General features: G+C 37.8%; 1 protein-coding gene across 5 annotated transcripts in view; it reads left to right on the forward strand.

Annotated features, from left to right (window-relative positions):
* Window positions 1–22,829, forward strand: part of MTR (5-methyltetrahydrofolate-homocysteine methyltransferase) — a 51,306-nt gene that overhangs the window by 25,557 nt on the left and 2,920 nt on the right. For all 5 annotated transcript variants that reach the window (XM_036380498.1, XM_036380499.1, XM_036380500.1 and 2 more), the window contains 16 exons: window positions 372–557; window positions 1,149–1,328; window positions 2,314–2,430; window positions 2,528–2,668; window positions 5,149–5,238; window positions 5,897–6,049; window positions 6,569–6,676; window positions 9,466–9,566; window positions 12,004–12,071; window positions 12,922–13,042; window positions 16,089–16,170; window positions 16,930–17,028; window positions 17,829–17,904; window positions 18,888–19,043; window positions 19,741–19,937; window positions 22,277–22,477. In XM_036380498.1, coding sequence (XP_036236391.1) covers window positions 372–557; window positions 1,149–1,328; window positions 2,314–2,430; window positions 2,528–2,668; window positions 5,149–5,238; window positions 5,897–6,049; window positions 6,569–6,676; window positions 9,466–9,566; window positions 12,004–12,071; window positions 12,922–13,042; window positions 16,089–16,170; window positions 16,930–17,028; window positions 17,829–17,904; window positions 18,888–19,043; window positions 19,741–19,937; window positions 22,277–22,477 — 2,076 coding nt within the window. The remainder of the gene's footprint in view (window positions 1–371; window positions 558–1,148; window positions 1,329–2,313; window positions 2,431–2,527; window positions 2,669–5,148; window positions 5,239–5,896; window positions 6,050–6,568; window positions 6,677–9,465; window positions 9,567–12,003; window positions 12,072–12,921; window positions 13,043–16,088; window positions 16,171–16,929; window positions 17,029–17,828; window positions 17,905–18,887; window positions 19,044–19,740; window positions 19,938–22,276; window positions 22,478–22,829) is intronic.

The following is a 22,829-nucleotide window of genomic DNA, read 5'->3' on the forward strand; positions in this document are numbered from 1 at the left end:
AGCAGTGCATAATGGTATTGCTTTCCACAAACCTTAAAGTTGCTATGGATATAGAATGGCTTTAAAAAAATAGTTCTGCAATGTGCTTTCTCTAAAAATGAGTATCTAAATCAGAGACACAAGATATTATAGGGAGAAGTAGAGATCTCTATATGATATATGATGGAGCTGCCATTGAAGCTCTTGAAATAAATTTGCTTGGAGTTTTGTATTTAAAGCAAAGTGAATCTCAGAATATAATGTGGAAACATTTTTTCATAAATACTTACTAATGTTGTGTGCATTTTTATGTCCAAATGGACAAACAGCACATAGAACTGTAATTCATAACTTCTGTGTATTCTCCTGGCTTACTTCTCTATTATTTACAGGTGCCATTATGCATAGACTCCTCAAATTTTTCAGTGATTGAAGCAGGTTTGAAATGTTGCCAAGGGAAATGCATTGTAAACAGCATCAGTCTAAAGGAAGGTGAGGAAGACTTTCTGGAGAAAGCGAGGAAAATTAAATTGTATGGAGCAGCTGTGGTTGTTATGGCTTTTGATGAAGTGGGGCAGGTGAGTGTCACTTTAAAGGAGAAGTCTTTTTCTTCTGAAGTGTAAGGCTTTCTTCCTCTTTTTCAAGACAAAGTTGTTTTGTTTCATTTACATGGTTGATTTGGACATGTTCTGTATAACCTAAGCAGTTATGACCTTAGTTTTGACCCTAATTTGTAAGTATTTCTTATGCTGCTCAAATGTTTGAAAAATCCATGTACTGATCTAAGTGGAGCTCTGTAAGTTCAAGAGAATTTCTTGCTATTCAGACATACTGAACTGTTCCTTCATAAAAGATATTTTTAGTTCAGAAACTGTCTCTCATGAGAGTGAAATCTTTGTGAATTAATTTAGTTATGTCAAAAATCACATATTAGGCTTTGCATAGGATGATGAAACATTGGGCAGTGAGATTGCTTTTTATAAACTGAGTGAAAACTCCAGGTATTGGGGTGGTGATATTTTAAGTACAATATTCTTATGTATAATCCTTTTTTAATATTTGTGATGTTCACATTCTGTCTTGAGTCACTGGAGCTGTAAATGATTTCTGGAGAGTTTATTTTTTGTGTGGTCTATAAGTTTCATGTCAGAATTCTTTTTCTTCACTAGGCAACAGAAACAGAAACCAAGATTGCAGTCTGTTCCAGAGCTTATCATCTCCTTGTGGAAAAACTGCACTTCAACCCAAATGATATAATATTTGACCCTAATATTTTGACCATAGGAACTGGAATGGAAGAACATAACCTTTATGCCATAAATTTTATCAATGCTACTAAAACCATAAAAGTGAGTTGTAAGGTTATTTTAAGTTGAAGTGTATTGCTGAGATGACTTAAAACCCTAAACGCCTATAAAACAGAAAAAACACCCCACCCCCCTTCAGACAACAACAAAACACTGCTGAAAAATGTTACACATTTTAGCCTAGTGAGCAGGACTACTCTTCTGAAGTCCAGACATTCCCCAATATTGCTGTATTTCCAGCAGAACAACTTCAGATAGTTCTATAAATATATTTCAGTCCATTTGCTGTACTGTAAATATACTAGCTTAATTAAATGAGATAACGATCACATTTATATGCAAGCTAGTAGGACCTCTTTGAAGGTGTGCGAAAAGTGCTTTTTTTCAGTAAAATTCCTTTTTCTGTGGAAGGCATTTGTTTGGCAACCGGACTTTTTATGTAGACAAAATATGTGTAAAGAAGTATAGCAGTAAGGAACGTCACCTGCATGCAGCCAAGGAAACCGCACTGTTGTGTTTCACAAGACACCCTGATAGATGTGGAGATGCTCTGCCAGTAGCTGTCTAGGGGTGACACCCCACAGGCTGCTTTGTCACCACAGGGCCCCTGGAAGCAGGGCTGCACCCTTGAGTTTGGCTGCTCAGCGGCAGCCTGCTTCTGAGATGTGCAAGCAGGCAAACTGGCTGCTCCTGTTTCCAGAGGAGTGGGGACAGGAAGAGCCAAAAGTAGGTTTGTATGGAGAAAATATGGAATGCTGCAGTGGGAGAACTGTTGTGTTCAGAATAGCACCTGTGACAATGGAAACCACAGTAGCTGCTGGATGTTTCCTTTATTTGTAAATTTTCCTGAAGATTTGAATTGATCTTTATGAATTTGAGTAACTAGAAGGATATAGAACAGGGAAAAGAGAAAGGGTACATAGGCAATGCACTGAACTCAGTGGCCAATTGTTTTATGAACTGAATGCTTTCTTACATTTCCTTTTTGGAAAGCACTTCTCTAAAAATCTGTGTGCAATTCCTATAGGAAACACTGCCAGGAGCCAGGATAAGTGGAGGTCTTTCCAATCTGTCCTTCTCCTTTCGAGGAATGGATGCCATTCGAGAAGCAATGCATGGAGTGTTCCTTTACCACGCAATTAAGGTATGATGTGCTTTTGGCTTCCATATGTTTGCACTTGGCAGATGTGCAGTGCTATGTCTGACAGCCTTTCTGGAGGATTCTCTATGTTTTTTTCCAGTATGGCATGGACATGGGAATTGTGAATGCTGGGAATCTGCCTGTGTATGATGATATCCACAAGGAATTGCTACAGCTGTGTGAGAATCTAATCTGGAACAAAGATCCTGATGCAACAGAGAAACTTTTACATTATGCTCAGGTAACTTCCAGTTTTAAGCTTTGAACAGTAGTTAGCTTAGCACCTGAGCCTTACCACCTCCCTGCAGGTGATAGGTAAAACAGCCTATAAACTGCATGTGTCAGTATAACTGTGGGTGTGAAAATTTCCTGGTGATACTTCAAGTGGTTCAGTTATTAACACAGAATAAAATGAGTAATCTGTGATAGATCAAACCTCTCCAGTTTCATACTGTGGAAGAGCCCGTGCCAGAGCTCTTCATATGCTTCAGGAGACCAAGCTGAATGCATAGGCATTCTCTACAGGAAAAAAACCAAACCCCCAAAAAATAAGAAGCAAAAATCCCAATCAGACTTTCCCCCGAAAAAAATGCTCACAAACCAACAAATACCAGAAGAAAAGGCCAACTCATAAGCAAGCTGATCTTGGTGCTTGAATTTTAATGACAAGTGCACTGTGGGAGATTAAGAGTAAACCTCTCTCTCTGGTGGTAACGGTTTGCTTGGAGTATATAAAAAGTGAAATAGTTGCTTGTGATTTGTGGCTCTGCGTAGACTTCCAGTTCATGTGATGTGTCAAGATAGAGGATCAGGTATTTAGTGGTTTTGAGATGTTTTAATGATGGTGGTGATAAAGGACAAAAGTTATAGTTGACAGTAAGGTAACTGGTGAAATTCTGTTCTGAATGGGAGATACAGAAAAAAATCTCACTGGGTTAGGTGGCTGTTAGATTTGAATGCACAAGAAGATTTGCATGTCCTTTTCATAGCTCCTGGAGACAGTGTTTCTGCGCAGAGCCTTACTTGGTTTGTATTTTGCCCTGTGGTGGTGCATGGTTTATAGTAAGAGTGGTGACATGTTAAAAACTACTACAGGAAGACTCTCTTTATCCCTTGTGCTTAGGCTATTCCAGATGGTGTTCTTGGTGTCCAAGCAATTCACCTGGGAGGGATCTTGTCTGTTTAAGCTGAGTTGCACCATTGGTGTATTCAAGATTGCCTAAAGAGGAAAAAAAATAAAGGGAGCGTTAGAAAGGGATTACTTGAGCAATTGTTTCTGCAGAAGGCTGAATGTGAATTTAAATGGAGCCTTAAAAGTAGAAATAAAAGTGGATGTTGAGTCCTAGGTCTCTAAGTTTGGGAAGCCATTGTTGGAAAATCTGCTTTTATTAGTGGTGGTAGTTTTACTGAGGGAGTGAAATAGTCTAGTGGCAAAAAAGAGGAACTTTTTCCTTGCAGATTTAGAGAATCAGTCTTCGTTTGAAGTTTGAGATTAAAAACCATTTTCTATGATGTATGTAACTGCAGACATTCTCGAACGCTTTTCCTCCTGCATGTCCATCTTCCAGTGTCATGGGTTGCTTTTAGGCTGGAGTGGTTCCCTTGTTAAACTTTCTGGCCAGAGGTTGAAGAGCACTTGGTATCATTTCAGTGAATCACATAAGGTGATTCCTGAGGTGGATAGAGACTTCTCGAGATCATCTGCTACAAGCCCCCTACTCAAATCAGGGGCCAGCCAAGATCAGGTTACTCAGGGACATGTCCAGTCAGGTTTTTAATATAACTAATAATTAATATAAGTGTATATTGTCTCCAGGCAGCATTTTATTCCTTCCTTCATTCCTTTTTACAATCTAGACATTTGAGGGGAATAAGATTAGGAAATGAGAAGTTGTGAAGTTAGCTAATATTTGTATAAACATGAATGGAATCTGTTCTGTTTTCTGTTCCCATGAGTGAGGTCTTGTTTCCATGGCTTTATCTTTAAAAACTTGCTGATGAGTACTCAAAAGTATAGGAAATTCATAAGACCTGAGAGATGTCAGATTATGTCTAATAACTGAGTAAGGAAAAGAAATTACTTGCCTGAAGTGTGTTGGATAAGGTGCTCTTCCATGAGTCTTCCTGGGGTGGGTGCTTGTGAACTTTCTTGCACTATGAAGCCTTTTTGGCCTCTGTGTTCATAGCCAAGGGGAGTATGAGTGTGAGACAGAGAGGATATGTGGTAGCTTGGGGCAGTCTATGTGTGTGACAAACAGTAGTTTTGTAGGCTGACTGATGAAAACACGTCTGTGATATGGAATAACATAACCTATTCCAGCAGAAACTGAATTAGTGCCAAATTAATTAGAATTTTAAAATTAAATGTAATGTGTGGGCCAGGAATCAATTTAAAATATGTTCCCAGAAGTAAATCCCTTAGGATTAGTCATGTCATCATTTTTATGAGCGCAAAATTTGTCAAACTGCTCTCTCTTTTTTAAAAAAAAATATTTTGTTTATATTTTCATTGAGGTGTATACCTATTGGGATGTAGACACCCTGGGTGCATGTATTACATCACAGGTGTTTGCAACATCATTTGCATGTATATAAACCTTTTGTATAGTCTAAAATTATTTTATGAGTCACTACTTGGAAATATCCTCGGTTTTCTGAATGTGAAGTCCATAATTGTACCTCTTATGCATGCAAGCTCCTATGGATGTCTTTTCTTTTCAGAATCATGCCCAAGGAGGAAAAAAAGTTGTACAGACTGATGAGTGGCGTAAAGGCTCTGTGGAGGAAAGGCTGGAATATGCTCTCATCAAGGTAATCTCGCTGGAAAACTGTCCTAGCCATCAGAGCTCAGAGCCATGAGCTCAGCTCAGACCTTAAGGGACATATTTGCCTTTAAAAGTTCTTCAGCTACCATTTTTTCACAAGCTATTAATTAACAATGAATAATAAAGGCAACTGATCTATTTAATTTCAATAACAGAGAAAACTAGAGAAAACTTATCGTAGAGGTGTGTCTTTAAGCTTCAGAAGTTGAAGTCTTTAACCCTTAATATTTTATTCCACTAGTGTTGGTAGAAACATGCAGCTTTTGCTTTGGAACACACTCCTTTTACTTCCTAGGGCTGTTTTTGGTCTTTCAGTAGTACTGCACTGAGTGGCACCTGGACTGAGGAAGCAGCCTTTTGAGTGTTGGGTTTTTCTGATGACAGAGTTAAGAAAAATGAACAAATCTGTTAATACTGGGGAAATGCTGTGAGTAGCTTTATCTGCCTAAGACCTGCAGTGTTTTGGTTCCTTTGAACCAAAGGAAGAAAGACTATTTTCAATACACATTTGAGGTATTTTTAAAGACTATCAGTATCTACAGTATCTATTTGTACTTTCATTGTGAGGTTTTTCTGGGAGAAGGCAACTAAATAAAAGTTGTATTTCTAGCAAGATAAAAGCTTCTTTTTTTTTTTTTCCTCAGGGCATTGAGAAGTATGTCATTGCAGATACAGAAGAAGCAAGATTAAACCAGGAAAAATACCCTAGACCTCTAAATGTAATTGAAGGGCCTTTGATGAATGGCATGAAAATTGTTGGTGATCTTTTTGGTGCTGGAAAGATGTTTCTACCTCAGGTAATGAGAAAATAATGTCATATATTTTCCTACTTTACAAAAACTAGCATTGTAAAATGTAGGAATTGCAAAAATTCAGGTACTGCTGAGAAGCAGTCATTTTCTTACTTTACTTTGAAACTCAACTTTCTATGCGTATGATTTTGTTTGTTTCTGTTCTTCCTGAGAGTTTTTGCTTTATTTGAAATGCAGTTTTAAGTCTTTGGCCATGAAAAGTGCAAGAGAGTAAAAGCCCAAATAAAATTTGCTGTGTTTAGCACCTTCCAAGTCTGGGTCTGTCTGCAGCTTTCAGTTCTATTGTGATTGGTCTGGGAAGCTGCACTGTGGAAGAAATGTTTTGTGTAGAGCCTTAGCCCAGTAAGGTCAGCAGCCTGCAGCCACAGAGTGATCTGAAAACTGCCACCTGGGGCTGCAAATGAGGTTTCATTTACTGCCTGAATGAGAAAGCTAAAGTAAAACTGGGTTTATTCCTATACCTTGTCTTTATTGTTTATTCTGCCCCCACCTTTACCTGTGCAGGTGATAAAGTCTGCTCGAGTTATGAAGAAAGCAGTTGGCCACCTTATTCCCTATATGGAAAAAGAAAGAGAGGAAAGGAGAGCCAAGCAAGGCAGCACAGAAGAAGAGGCAAGATACACTCCTTTGTGCTGTATTTCTTTCATAGAGTGCTATGAAAAATATAATAATTATTTGTTGCTATTTATATTTATTATGCTGGAGAGTTGATGCAGTCACATGGAGACTGACAATCTCAGTCAAAATTTGAATTACGTTTGAAATTCATGATTTTGTGGAACTCTGCTTGGTGTGTGCCTAAGTTCACAAAGTTTTCTGAACTATGCCAGTGAGCCTTTGTAAGCCCTTTATGCTAATGTTACTAATTTCTTGTGTTTTTACAGACATTTAATTTCGGTGTTATTTATTCTAACTTTATGGCAGATTTTGCTACTTGCTTGTAATACTTCTGCCCTGGGCGAACTCTCTAATTCTCCTTTAAAATTTTTAATGGTTCCTAATTCTTTCCTTGATATCTTCTTACAATGTATTTGCTGTGTATCTGTTGTGTGATTGTCCAGCACAAATGTAACAAATACAGGAAATAATTTGGAAAGAAAAATAGCCTGATAATTAAATCTGACTGATCTTCATGAAAGAAGGAAAATGCCTTGTCTCTTCTCCCATGCTCTTTCCAGATATGAGGGTGTCTTCTCTCCTGTATCTCAAGTTAATGTGTTCTCTGGCTGTCACAAATCACCTTTCACTTCATCATCTCTCTCCAGCTCATGCTGTTCTCTTTTAATTCAGACAACAGGGCTGGTATTTCACACCCTCTGTTTTGTTCTGATGCTGTTTGAAGTTGTTTAAAATTGCTACCCCATTGATTCCATGAACAGTGGATTAGGATCTTCTGTGAACCCTCTGGCACTTAATTCTCTGGCTAGAAAGATGTGAAGTGGAATTTGAGATGTTCTAAAAAAGATAGCAAACACTCTAAGAGAGTGAGTTAGGTGCTCTGTGTGGCTGAGGAGAGCAGGAGAAAAAGGCAGGGATTCTGTCATCCTGCCTTCTCTACCTTCTGCTGGGCATGGGATGTAGTTCCTTCCTCTTAAAAAGACATGCTACTATATAGAGAATCAATGAAAGAGATAAAACAGCTGCATCTATTCCCAAAGTACATTGGCTTGAAGGAAAAAGATTTGCAGACTCTGGTAACTGATCTGTCTGATGTTACCCAGGCCACTGTACCCTCCAGGACAGTTTTAGTCACAGACTGCCAGGAAATGCAAAGCGTTGATAGTGACATTTGAGGATAAATAGCTGTGGCTGTGGATCTCTATCAAAGATGAAAAACAATGAAGGCCTGTTGGATGTATGCCCAGAACTTGAGGACCTCCTTGCTTAAGACAGTTGAAATAAGTGTGCCTTAAATAGGGTTTATTTAAAGTGGTATGTGCTGTTTCCCATGTTGTTTGCTATCCAGCAAAGATTTTCCTTCTTATGTGCAAATCCAATTTTTTTTTCTTTTGTATCAATCACTAATGAAATCATCAGTAATTATTAGGTATGATTAAATGTGATACCTAATGTGGGCCAGCATGTTTTGTTCTTCTCCCAGTCCTTGATTAATCTCTTACCCCATTCCCCAGCAGTATATTTTCAGCTGCAAAATTTTCTGTTGATTTACTGAGATGGCTGACTTACAGACCTTCGTTTTGCTTCCTCTGTTCTCTGGCCTTGTGTAAAACAGAAGCTCTGGGGAAATACTAGATTTTAGTAAACAGCAACATTGGTGTAAATCCAGGGATTTTATTCAACAAATGTGTTAGAACCACAGGAAAATACTAATGTCACTCTTGATAATACATCAAGATTTTTTAACCCATAATATTGCAACTACAAAAGCAATGTAGGTTCATGAAATAGAGAGCTGCTCTATGTGTCCAGAAATATAACATGCTTTATAGAAGAGTTCAGTCATCCAGTTCTGCCATGTGCAAAGGAGATGAGATACTGTCTGGAAAAATATTTTATAGTTTCACATACAATATGCTCAGATTTCCACTTTATTTAAATTCTGTGCAATTTATGTAGTTGCTTACTGGCATCTGATGCTGCAGCAGCTCAGACATACTACTGTTATAGCCTGGAGCTGTTCCAAATGACAGCAGTGATTACACAACTAAAGAGATATTGCCACGTCCTGTGTCCTGGTGGAGAACCGCTGTGGGAAGTTCCACTGTTGTGCTGCTGGCAGCACCCTTTGTCCAGCTGAATGCCATCTAGCCTAGGACCTGCTTGTGACAGAACAGCTTCCTTTCTTCAAGTTGATCCTTCTTCAGCCTGTTTGTTCAGCTTGGGTAGTCTGAAGTAGCCTGATCACTGCACTGAAAACTCCGTTGTTATTTGTGTTGCATAAAAACGAGCCTCTTCTGCTTTTTCGAATTGCTCTAATTTCTCTTCTAAGTTTGCTAATATCCTGTTTTTCTCAGCATTGCATCAAAGATTGATCTTGATGCACAAACAGACATGTAATTATAAGTATTCATGCCCTTCTGTTCTAAATATTTAATCTCTTTATTGGCAAGGTGTGTATTTGGAGCAGAAGAACCTCAGGAGTTCAGTTATTGCACTGCAAAAAATGCTATCCAGATCTGAAATGGTTTTATGTGCTGTTTTGTTTTTTCAAACACAGATTTTTGAGTAACATCCATGCATTTTAAAAGAATAATTCATGTGCAAGTTTCTATTACCTGGATCTTTTAAGATGGTTTTTAATACTTACTGTATTATCTGTACTACACTTTGCAGTACTATAATAGAAGTCTGGGTCGTGGATTAGCATTGCAGTGTTGAAGGATGTGTTCAAACATACCAAGGCTTCTGAGTAATTTAACTCTTGCTACTTCAACTTCCAGGATCCTTACCAGGGTACAATAGTTTTGGCAACTGTGAAGGGAGATGTACATGATATCGGCAAGAACATTGTGGGAGTTGTTCTGGGCTGCAACAACTTCAGGTAAAGAGACATCAGGTAGCTGAGAACACAACTGTAGAAGGGTCAGTAATTAGTACCTCTCTGTAGCTGCAGCTGTGGTGATAACAGAACTGGGCATTTCTTGGGAATTGTTCTCTGTTCCCCAGGTTGTGATTGGGAACACAGATCATAGCAGGTATTACTAAATGGGGGGGCAAGAGGGAGTATTGCATCCTCCTTGAGTATTGTTTTTCCTAATAAATTAACATCTGAGGTGATTCTGCAGTTGAACATCAATTGGAATATAGATGAGAACATCAATTTTTGTGTTTGTTTTATATCAGTTAAATATAATAACTGTGATGTTTTTGTAATGTCTGAAGAAATCAGATATGACAGTTGCAGTAGGCAATACTGTATATGGCTTGTGTTGGGAAAAAATAGTCTTGTAAGATTCAAATGAATCTTGTAGTGTGTTTTTCACGTTGTTTGTTAACTATGAGGTTTTAAAAACTTGCTGAGGTATGTTTTCTTAAATAAGAGATGAGATTCTCATTCTGTTTCTAAACTTCAAAAGTTAGAACTTCAAGAAAAGTCTGGTCTTTCATGGCCTGTGTATGTGCAGAAGGCTTGGCATCAGTGTTGGAATGAATGGTCATGTTCCCATCAGTGTTTTTTTCAAGGGTCTGTCAGACATTGTGCAAAGCTGAATTGGTTTTGGAACTCAGTCTTACTGTTCATTCCTTTAGTTTAGTTTTGACTTTGGGTTGTCATTTGCTCTGGAAAGAGCCAAAATTATCCCTTTATTTCAAAACACAAAGTGTTGAAGTCAGTAACAGTGCTGTATATATGCACTATATTCCATTGAATTTCCTCTTGAAATTCTGTTGATTGGATTCAGGCTTTCTTGAGCTTTATTTAGATTTACTGAAAGGAAGCCATAGTGTTCTCTGTCACCATGAATATGAGTGAGGCTGAGTGAAATCTGCAGGCTGGGGCGGTTTACTTGAAGAAATAAAAACCTTAGCAATGGCTAGGGTTAATAGCAATAAAATGCTAGAAAGGGAAGTTCAGTGTCCTGTTTCATAAAATGTATGCTTTACTAAGGCAAACAAGATTGGTGTGAATCATCTTATATTCCTGATGTAAGATATAATGTGGTATTTGCAGGGGTCCCCAGGATGAGGTGAGAGATGAGTGAATTTGACTCCATGTTTTTGGAAGGTTAATTTATTATTTTATGTACTTACATTATATAAAAGAATGTTATACTAAAACTATACTAAAGAATAGAGAAAGGATACAGACAGAAGGCTTAACAAGAATGATAATGAAAAACGTGTGACTGACTCCTCAGAGTCTGACACAGCTGATGGTGATTGGCCATCAAGTAAAAAACAATTCACATGAAACCAATCAAACATGCACCTGTTACTAAACAATTTCCAGACCACATTCTAAAGCAGTAAAACAGGGAGAAGCAAACAGATAATTATTGTTTTCATTTCTCTCTGAGGCTTCTTAGCTTCTCAGGAGAAGAAATCCTGGAGAAGGGATTTTTCCAAAAAATATGACAGTGACAATACGATGTCCACAAAACATTTTTGTATTATCCAGATGCCTTCAGAAATGCTACTGCTGTGGGTAGCCTATTTGGTGGCTCAGCACCACACAGCATTCATTCACTTCCACCCAGCCAATCTCAGTGAGATGGGAAAAGAGGAAAGGAAGAAAGAAAGCAAGAAAAATTGTGGGTGGAGAAAGAAAGCAAGAAAAATGGTGGGTGGAGAAAAGTAATAACTGAAGACGAAGTGGAAGAAGAGAGAAAGAAAGAAAAAACAAGTGATGCAATCCCCTTATCACCTCCTATGGACAGACTAGGTGCCTATCCAGTTCCTGAGCAAAATATGGCTAACCCCTGCTGTGTCCCTTACTCTCCCTTTTATTGCTGAGTTTGACTTCATGTGCCATGGAATATTTCTTCGGTTAGTTTGGGTCATCTGCCTAGCTGTGTCTACTCACAGTCTGTTTCTTGGGGTGGTAGAGTAAGAAACAGAAGAGGCCTTGATGCTGTGAAAGTATTGCTCATCAACAGTTAAACTTTAATTTGCAGAATTGTTTTGGCCGCAGATTTAAAATACAGCACCATACCAGCTGCTGTGAAGAAAATTAACTCATCTCATCCAGACTTAGTACAACCACAAAAATTTATTTTAAAGAAAAAGCTCCTCTTACACTTGAATTTTCTTAACTGTTATGCCATCTGGAACTCTTACTGAAAATTTTACCAGACCCAGAGGTATTTCCTATGTAAAGATTCCCGCATTTCCCAAATAGTCTTAAGAGAAACAAACAAACATCTCAATCTTAATATCTATTTTTAGGTCAGTTGTTTACAGCAAGAGGAATGTATTTGCCCTGTAACAGAAATTTGATTTGCTATTTAAAAGATCTTGTGTCATCTCCTTTCTTTCCACAGAGTTATTGATTTAGGAGTCATGACACCATGTGATAAGATATTACGAGCTGCAGTTGAAAACAAAGCAGGTATAGAGAGACTTCATTAGTACTTCTGAATTGTTTGATTTTTAAATCACATTTTTATTGCTGCTTATTGCATTCCTATACTGTCTATGATTTGATCAGATTATCTTCAGAGAAATCAGAACTTCAGCTTTAACCATGTTAATTATTTATCGTTTGGCACTTCTGTGAAACTTAGCCTGAGGAGCTGAAACACTGTATCAGATGGACAACTCTGAGAGAGATAGTGTATTTCTTTTACAGATGGATAAATGGAGCCTTGAAAAGGTCTAACTAACTTCTTTTTGGGTCTTAAATCAGTAAAAAGAACTTGGCATTTGGCCTGCCAGATCAGTGAGTGTGAAATCAGGAAAGAATTGTTCTAATAAATAATGAACTTCCTGATACAACTTGCAGTTGCTTTGGAATAGTCTACTACATCTTGGAAAAGATGAATGGTGTGAAACATGGTGAAGATTGTAAGCACTTGCTGTTTCTAAGAGCAGAACTTATAATTATTTTGTCTTATTTCCCTCTTCAGTGCTGAACTTCTGAGACTTGGAGCTTGCTAATCAAAAGTGCTGTTTATTTATTGCTGAAACTAGAGCAGTAGGTGTTCAGCAACTGTGAAGACTGAGAAATATCTTAAACTGGGAATTTGGAATTGCTATCATTCTTGGAAAGCTTTCACTTTCTAATTGGGTCAAACATCCCTTTTAGACTAGTGACTATCCTGCTTTTCATCTCATTATTTTCTATCTGATGCATGAGGCTATCTGATGTATAAAATAAACTTTTCTGTAGTAATTTCTGTGTCTTTCTAGAATGGATTGGCTAAAAGTTTTGTGCATGTGTGTTTGTAAATTTGCAATAGATATAATTGGCCTGTCTGGTCTCATCACCCCATCTTTGGATGAGATGATTTTTGTCGCCAAGGAAATGGAGAGATTGGCAATAAAGATTCCTTTGCTCATTGGAGGAGCAACTACTTCTAAGTAAGACATCTCTGTTGGGAAGATGGGCAGCTTCTATGCAAACAGTATTATTATTATTATATATAAACAGTATTATATTATATATAAACTATTTCACTAGTTAACTAATGAAAAAGAAAATTTATAGCCATTTCTTCCCCCCTTTCTCTCATTTTCCTGCAACACACATACTGATATGTATTCACCCTAACATTGACTGTTATTTCTTGTTTCAGAAGTCCTAGATTATTGAGGTAAAATCTAGTTAGTACATAACAAATAATGGACATCTTAAATGTTTAATTTTTGCAAGTATATATTATATGTGGAAGTACTGTGTTTTCTCCAAAAGTTTTTGCTCATATGGAAATAAATATAGTCCTGTTCTTCTGAGGGGTTGGATGATCTATTTTGATTCACCAAAGCATTTTAAAAATGCAGGATTTTGAGACTAGAAATAGTTGACATCAGGGAGCTCTTATCTTTAAGGAAGTTACTGTATTTTCCTGGATCACTGTTCAATGCGGTGATGACTGTGTTGAGCCTCCAGTGCTGCTCAGGCAGGCTGGTAGGGGATAAAGCCCCACTGCTTGCTGGTGAAGTACTTACCATGTTGATTTCAATGGACTGAGCTGTTAAAAGCTTGTTCTCTCAGATCTGTTCAAATGAAATAATACAGCTGCTGTGATTTCCTGAAGACCACGTTGACAGCTCAGTGACACCTAGTATTAGCATTTCTGCAGATGTGTTCTGGGCACGTATAACAGCCGTGGGTCACGCTTTGCTGACTGATTTGTGTACAATATACTTGAGGGGGTGACAGCTCAGAAGACTGTAGAGGTCATTTTTTGTCTAACTAAAAGCTGTGAGCAGTGTTGCTTTCTTTATCAGAGCAGCACGTACTGTATTCTGTATTTTTGGCTTTCGCAAATCATCTCATCATTTGACAGACAGTGAGAGTAGGATCACTACCTGCCTTTGTTGTTCCTGTGTTCCTTTTCTCCTTTTCCATACGAGCCTCTTCCTGCTGCTTTGATACTGACAGCAAACGTGGAGGATTTTTTCTTACAAAAACAAAAAAAAACCAAAAAAAACCCCACCAAAAATATGGGGAGTCGAGGGGAAGGCTTTATTCTAAGTGGAGGTCGTAGGAGAGCCTTTTCAGTTCTTTTCAGTTTTTTCACTCAGGGCATTTTGGCCTAGTAATTGATGTCAAATAACCAGCATCAAACAATTCTGCAGAATTTATTAGCAGAGAGGAATGTAGCTAACAGGGAAGCTGCACTACTTTTATCCTTGAATATGGAAATTACTAAAGGATATATGTATACTTTTGAGTACAAAAATTGATTTTATTCATGTGAATTATATATAAATATATACTTGCACATATGCCCAGATACAATGCAGTGTCTATAAAATACTGTCCAGTAAAGGTACTCTTTATGGAAGACTGGATTCTTAATGTATATTTTACATTACTTTCCTAGTCTTCAATTTAACCTCCCATGTGCATTCTTAAAGGTTGTGTATATGTCAGAGGCTGCTAATGAAGAACCATCTGCATTTTTTTCACTATAATAAATAGGCATTGTTATTTGGAATAAGGAGATCATGAGTACTTGAAAGAGTGTATAGTGAGGTTAGTTTGAAAGAGAGAGAGAGGGAGGCTGGATTTAGTCTCCAGAATCCACACAATGAGAGTTTCTTCATAATTTACAGTAATGATGATTTTTCCATTCATATTATGCTACTTTGGTAAATTCAGGTGCTGAGAAATAATGGTGACATTCTCATTGCCATAAAATTTACTTCAAAAAAATACAAAAGTTAGCATGTAATGGTTGATACAGTGCCATTTTAGGACCATGTCTTCTTTTGTTTCCTCTGTCTGTTCCTATCAAAACAGATGAGATACCTTTTTGTAAAAAATAGAGCTGCCAAGATCAAAAATGCATCTCCTAGAAGCACATTCAGGGGATGCTGGACAGTTGTTTACACAGCTGTGTTGCACAGTCATGAGTAAACCTCCATATCCAAGTGCTTTAAATATTTGACAGAACCTGAAGAAAAGGGGGATCTTACCTTTGTTAGGGAAGATTGCTTCTTGGGCTCTGATTCAAATTTAATTTTAGAAATGTTGTTTGACCTTAGTATATAAAAAAGCAAATTATAAGGCCTATAACATCTTTGCTCCTACACTTGCTTGCAGAGTTTTGGTAGGACTAAGCAGAGCTCTTTTTGCATCACTAGAAACTGTTAGCAGTGTTGCTTTCTTTATCAGAGCAATGCATATTGTAGTAGATCTATTACAGTCTATATTCTGTAGCTTCAGCAAGTAGTCTCATAATTTGACAGACTTTGAAGAGAAGGGTCTGTCCTCATTGCACTTATAGTTTCAATGCAAAGTTCACTGCATCTTCAAGGTGCAAGTTTGTAATATTTATTGGCCACTGGCAGAATTCGTTGTTCAGGTGTATAGAGGAACTTGTGCCTCTGATATTGAGAAATGGGATAATCATCACTGAATTAGGTTAATGCTAATCCACAGACCCAAAAATTAGCATGCGGGAGGAAAAAATGTAAGATGAGCAAAAAGGATTAAAGAAATGGCTAGTTCTTGGTAGGCTTAATTTGGAATATTCTTACTGATTTCTGAGACTCAAAACTAATGAGTTGCTGATTTTCATTCAGCTGGTATGACATTGAGGGAATGTGAGTTGGCACATTATTCATGAAGTGTTCTGATACTCTTTGAAGGAAAATGTTTATATACCTGTTATTAAAAATCTGTGTTTAATGATTCATGGATAGCAGGTGGATGAATGAATTTCTTCGTTTGAAGTTCTGGTCTGTGCATTAAGTCAGGATTTATTTCCCTGGGGATGTTGTCTGCTTTTTTTGTTGGTCGGTTGCTTGGGTTTTTTTTTTGTTGTTTTTTTGGGGGTTTTTTTGGTTTTTTTTTTTTGTTTGTTTGTTTGTTTTTTGTTTTGTTGTTGTTGTTGTTTGGTTTGTTGTTTTTTTGCTTTAGTTGTAAAATGCTCACTCTTTCTCTTTTTCACTGAAGAACACACACAGCTGTTAAAATTGCCCCACGATATAGCGCACCTGTAGTTCACGTCCTGGATGCATCCAAGAGTGTTGTGGTTGTAAGTTCTAAATTCTAGTTTCTTCTCCATGAAAAGATATGTGCCCTGTTTTTCTGTTGTCCCTTTCATCCTTTCCTCTAAGGCTTAGTGTTGTGGCAGAAAATTAAAAGGGGCACATCAGAGACAAGTTTCTAAATTACACTTGTTTCAGCTGTTTTGTGCTGCCACATGGTTCTCAACTGGCTTGTGACAGTTGCTGTCACTGGGCACTTTCATTTAGATGTCCATTACTCTAGTGAGGGTGACATTCACTGAGTCCTTGACTGTAGTTTTGTAGTGAAACTTATGGAGTTCTATGTGTACTGCTGTTTTGGCTAATTTAAATATATTTCTGAAGTTAGATAGCAACATTCGTACTGAGAAACATGTGGCTGGAGTTTTTTGGGATGAATTCTCTTTCAGAGAAATGGGTGGTCTTAGCTGGCAAATACATGGTGGTAAAGAGTAGGCCAAGCTCTGTGTTGCTTCTGTGACTATTCAGTCTCTGAAGTTTTGGAGTATACTCCTCTCAGGTCTTGCCAGACTTGAACTTCGCTCTGCTAATGTTACCTGTGTAGTAGGGCAGAGATCTCAGTAATAATTGTAGTCTAAACGCGGCTAGTTTAAATGGAGGTTGCAGATTAATGGTAAGGTTTAGTTTAGTGTTGCTAAGAGAGTCCAAAAGACAGGTTGCCTAGTCTGAAACTTATATTCTGTCTTTCCCATAGTGTGTTACACTAGGTGTAACACTTACTGCTTTTTCCTCCCTGTTCTTTTCAGTGCTCCCAGCTCTTAGATGACAGTATGAAGGATGATTTCTTTGAAGAAATATTAGAGGAATATGAAGAAATTAGACAAGAACACTATGAGTCTCTCAAGGTACAAATATAATTGATTATCTTCTTGTTTGAAGTGGTTGGCACTTGCTGTTCAGTTATTATGAATAACTTGCTGTTCTCTTACTGTTCAGCTCCTTGTGAAGACCTTCATGTATATTTGTTTTGATTTAAAACTTGCAGTAAAATGGATTGAAAACTTCCAAAAGTGCTTATGAAATCACATTTTTTAGCCTCTAAGACCTTGCCGCATGACTCTTAATACATGCTTGGCAAATTCTTGGTTGTCCTCAATGGCTAATCAGTGGTATCTAGGACCTCCATGGAGCTGGCAGTCATGTCATCTTAATCAACCTTGGGAGACCAGTGCTCTCCTGGAGCAGTAGCAGGATATTTGGAGCTTCAGCTGGGGTAGTGAAAATGGCACTGGTAGCTTTTGCTGGTTCTGAGCCATACTCTATTGAGAATTTTAAACCACCTTGCTTTCCTAATGTCTTAGCCTTGTTTAGGTGAGTGATCAGAGCAGTAGGAGAATATAATTTTCTGCTTGTATTTTAGTGTATTGTGAAGTATTAATAGAACTTCTGGTGTAGTTGAGAGGAACCAGAAATCTTGTAGGCCAGTTTCATTAGCATTATACAGGCAAAAGTAATGATCTGCTTGTGATGTAATCTTACTTTACACAGAGTTACAACTCTGGGAACTCAGAGTTGTTGAGGCTGAAATTATCTGTTGTTGGATTTATCCTGAATAGTATTTTGAGTAAAACTCTACCATGAAGTCTGCAGTTACAGTTTGAGTCTGAAAGGTGGTGTTCTGAAATGAACCTTTATGTCTATATAGGAAAGAAGATACTTGTCTCTACAGCAAGCTAGAAGAAAAGGTTTCCATAATGATTGGTTATCAGGCCACATACCAGGTCAGCTATATGTTGTTGTGATTGCTGTGCCTTTATTGTATTTTGTGTGATTATTTTGGTTGTATTTTTAATTCAAATATGCTTTAAACTTCAGAATGTAGCAGTGTAACAGCATAAGTAAATTGGTATCTGTCTAAACAGAGATTTTTTTGCATTACTTTTAACATTCTGTTTCTGCTTTTTTACAGCTCATTTAAAAAATATATTAATATTCAATAAATGTAACTGAAAAAAATCCCAAAACAATGAGTTACCCATCACAACAGATAATCAAAGAAAACACTAATGACAGCTTTTGAAAATACTATCTGCCTGGCTTATTACATTGCACACCTTACCGTACCATATTTGAGGAACACATGCTGTAACATGGCATTTTAATCAAATGCCTCATTACACTCTTTCCTGTCCCTTCCCCCATCAGTTTTTGTACTGTTTTATTTTTTTTAAATTATACTAGAAGTATAAACAGCATTCAGGTTGCATCCTGCAGTGACATTAACACTGCTTTCTGTCATTTCATTTACAAGATTCAACAAGATGCTAATTTTCAATAACTTGCTTAATGCATTACAAAGTATTGTACAGACAAAACAAGTGTAAAGCTTCTGGCTTTACGCAGATAGATCCATCTTGCTTTATCACTTGTGTGTGTGCATCTAAATGTGCAAAAGTTCTTAGAAATTACATAAAAATAAGTTCCAAAGTCCAGCAGCTAAAAGCTGTTTATTTACGTGGAAGAACAAAAGGCCTTAATTTTTCCATTTCAACTTTATATGCCTTTTATACTTTTTTTTTTGGGTTCTTTGTAACTGTGGATTATGGTATGGCTTGGGAAAATATGACTATGAGAATTTTAGGACAGTTAGTTTGGAAGAGGTCATTTGCAGAGGTGGAGGCTGCTGGACATCAGTTACACTGCAAATGTTAAAGCAATTTTAAATTATTTTCATCATGTCCAATTGTACTTCTGTTTCCTACAGTTAAACCAAAATTCATTGGCACAAAAGTCTTTGAAGATTATGACCTGAGGAGGCTGGTAGAGTACATTGACTGGAAGCCCTTCTTTGACGTCTGGCAACTTAGGGGAAAGTATCCCAACCGGAGTTTCCCTAAGATCTTTAATGATAAAACTGTAGGTGAGTACTGAAATTGCATTTACGTCATATAACGAATTCTAACAGGCCCAGTGTGCTGCAGTGAGATTCCAAATGTTTAATGAAATACATTAGGAATAGTACAAATACATACAAAGAATGTCACTGAAATAAGTTGTTCAAAGCAAGGTTTAGTGAACCAACTGTTGCCATGTAAGGCTGAAAAATAAGTGTGGAAAAATGCTTGGTCATCTTATTTAGCATTCACCTGCCAAAGCACAGGGAAGTATTCTATTAACAGAAAATGTCAGCTGAGCACTTAATGTATCTGTGGGTGAAAATGGCAAGCTCCTTTTGAAGCTATTCAGTAGGCTTTGAAATGGGTGATAAAAATGCCAGGGTGACACTGAAAGCAATGTTCTGGGTCTGCTGCACTGTGGTAATGTAGGTACATGCACCGGGTCTCTTGCTCATTTTACTCTGTGTTCTCTTCCTCTACTAGGTGCTGGCTGAAACATTTTGTGTTTTGTTTGGGCTTTTTTATTCCCTAAGATATATGTTGTTACAGCCCTGTGATCGCACTGCAATCTTCCTATTTGCTGTAGCTGACAGATCATTGCAGTCATTGGACAATTATGTAGAAAATGAATCAGTCTTCAAACAATTCTTAAATCTATTTAGCCAATTATGAAAGCATTCTTTTTCTAAGGCAATTTCTTTTTTTATTTGTTTTTAATAGGTGAAGAAGCAAAGAGAGTTTATAATGATGCTCAAGATCTACTTAAAACATTGATTAATGAAAAGAAATTACAAGCCAGAGGTGTGGTTGGGTTCTGGCCAGCTCGAAGTGTTCAGGATGATATCCACTTGTATGCTGCAGAAGAGGCAGTGGGATCTTCAGAACCAATAGCAAAATTTTATGGTTTGAGGCAACAGGTACAGTGACAGCACATTTGTTAAGGGACTTTTCTTCCCCCTGAATTTCAGGAATGTAATAGAAGTGCCTTATTAAAATCTGTAGAAAATTGTTGTAATTTCTCTGCAGCCATTGTCTTGTCATTTCTTTCAATTATAACAAGATTCTGTTATTGATGAGCCAGGTCTTTATATTGTAATATTTTGCATTGTAATAATTGTACAAAATGCTTTGTAGTTTGACATCTTCAGATATGTTGTGCATTTTCTGTTTCAATTTTAAGATGTCCTAAAGCAGTATGTTGTATAAATTAATCACATGAATCTTGTTCCAATATAAATTAGAACCTAATGAACCTTAGTTCTCTAATATCACTGGATTCTACTTTAGGTGAAGAATTCTGCTTGAATGTGTTAATACTTAAACCCATGTATTTTAGCTGCATCTCTTCCAGCCTGGTGTATACAGTAACTCAAGAGAGTTTTCAGCAGAGCAAAGTAGAAGAGAATAATTGTCTTCTGTTTCTTATATAAAATGTTCCTTTTAGTACACAGAGTTCTATCCATGACATTGATGCTAATTAAGGATGTGATACAAATTTAAAAGTTAGAGATGCATGTAATATTTTCCTTAGCTCTAAAAATTGCAAATGAACATTAAAATTAATATAAATTTCACCTGTGGGGAAAAAAGGTATTTTGTTAATTTTATGGTACTTTCTGTAACTTTGCAGGTTAATAGATTTTTTTTTGTTGTTTTTCAGGGGTAGGAGTGTTTTATTTGCTTTTAAGATGCAGTTGGGAATGGGTGAAACACACTGCTAAAATACTGTCATAGGTTAAAATAATCACTCTTCAGCTAAGTGACAGCCATTAAATAACTTCACTCTCTCTGTAAGTTGGGAAGATTTACAAGAACTGTGCCACCTCTTAAATAGCAATCATGCTTCCACAATGAATATACTGCTATGATTCAACATTTCTTTTTGGGTGCTCGGGTACCTCTTTCTGTTACCTTTCTTCCGTTTTGGAAAAGGATCCAGTGAGCAGTATAGTTCCCTATTTCACAGAACCAATTAGTTGGAAAAGACCTCTGAGACTGAGTCCAACCTATGATTGAACAACCCCATGTCAACCAGACCGTGGCACTGAGTGCCATGTTCAGCCGTTCCTCAAATATCTCTGGGGATAGTGACTCCACCACCTCCTTGGGCAGTCTATTCCAGCATCTGATCACACTTTCTGTAAAGAAATTCCTCCAAATGTCCAACCTAAACCTTTCCTAGCACAGCTTAGGACTGTGTTGCCTTGTTCTGTCGGTTACCAGGGAGAAGAGACCAGCCCCCACCTGGCTACAGCCTCTGTTCAGGTGGTTGTAGAGAGCAGTAAGTTCTCCCCTGAGCCTCATTTTCCCCAGCTCTCTCAGCCACTTCTCATAGGATGAGTGCTCCAGAAATATTACCAGCTTCATTGCCCTTCTCTGGACTTGCTCCAGCACCTCAGGGTTCTTCCTCAGTTGGGGATCCCAAAACTGAACACAGTATTCAAATGCAGCCTTACCAGTGGCAGGTACAGGAGAAGAATCACTTCCCTGGTCCTGCTGGCCATACTGTTTCTGATGCAGCCCAGGGTGCCATTGGCCTTCTTGGCCACCTGGGCACCCTGCTGGTTCCTGTTCAGCTGGATATTGACCAGCACCTCAAGGTCCTTTTCCATTGGGCCCCTTCCCTTTGCATAAACCCACTCAAACTTTGCTTAGGATTCAACTTTCCAGTACTGATACGTACATACATTTTGTTTGGGCTTCTGTGAGATTAGTAAAAAGTCTGCATCCTGGGCACTGTTTTTCTGGATTATTGAGCACATAGCTTGTAGCATAAGGACTGGTTATGAACCCATAACCATTCTACAGTGGGAATTGCTGGAGAATTCTTCAGTTTCCACATCAGCCATCAGTTTTGTTAACAAATGTGGAATCTGTTAAGGGTAGAGATGAAATATTCCTCCTCTTACCCAGCTGTTGGCACAAGACTATTCCTTACTTTGTAATAATTTTTTTGCAGTATTAGCTGTTAAATCTTAGTACCTGTCAATAGAAGCATCCCAACACTGTGTGTTCAGTGCTGCATCTCTCTTCTTTGGTGTTTTGTTCTTCAGTGGTCCAAGCATCCTCAGAGTAAGAGAGGTGGTTTTCTTCTAATTTAACTACAGAAAAGCTTCCATGGCTCAAAGACTAGTTAGGTGTTTGTCAGAAATGCCCTAGGCCCTTTAGTCTTAAAAATGCTGGTCTTTAGCTTAATACTGCACTAATGATCTATTTTAAGGTGTTCTGATTTATCGCATTGATTTTGTTACTTTAGGCTGAAAAGGACTCTGCCTGCACAGATCCATATTACTGCCTCTCTGACTTCATAGCACCACTGGATTCTGGCATTTGTGACTACCTAGGCCTGTTTGCAGTGGCCTGCTTTGGTGTAGATGATTTATGCAGTGAATTTAGGAAACAGGAGGATGAATACAACATCATCATGGTGAAGGCTCTTGGTGATCGGTTGGCAGAGGTATGAGGTTTTATCAGGTGTTTCCTTGCAATTTTCAGCAAACTTAGAGCCACTTCAGTACAATGCAAGTGGGGCTAGCTCTAGCTGGGGATTTCAAGCTATAGCAGGGTTTCAGAAATTATGATTATTATTGTTGTTGTTGAAGATATTTACTGAAGTGGAAATTCTTCCTGAGGGGCAACTGGTGCTGGTAAAATCACATAGGTTGCAGAAGCAGTTCAGAAAAGCTGTTGCCCAGTTTGAGCTAGAGGAAAAGTCCTCTGCTAAAAGGAGCAGCAGCACGTGCTTGTATCTGATGGTAGCATGGAGGCAAGAATGATGTGGCCTTCTATAGCTAGACCTGGGCGAGACA

This window comes from Molothrus ater, chromosome 3 (assembly GCF_012460135.2).
Source record: "Molothrus ater isolate BHLD 08-10-18 breed brown headed cowbird chromosome 3, BPBGC_Mater_1.1, whole genome shotgun sequence".
In the NCBI taxonomy this organism is placed as follows: domain Eukaryota; kingdom Metazoa; phylum Chordata; class Aves; order Passeriformes; family Icteridae; genus Molothrus; species Molothrus ater.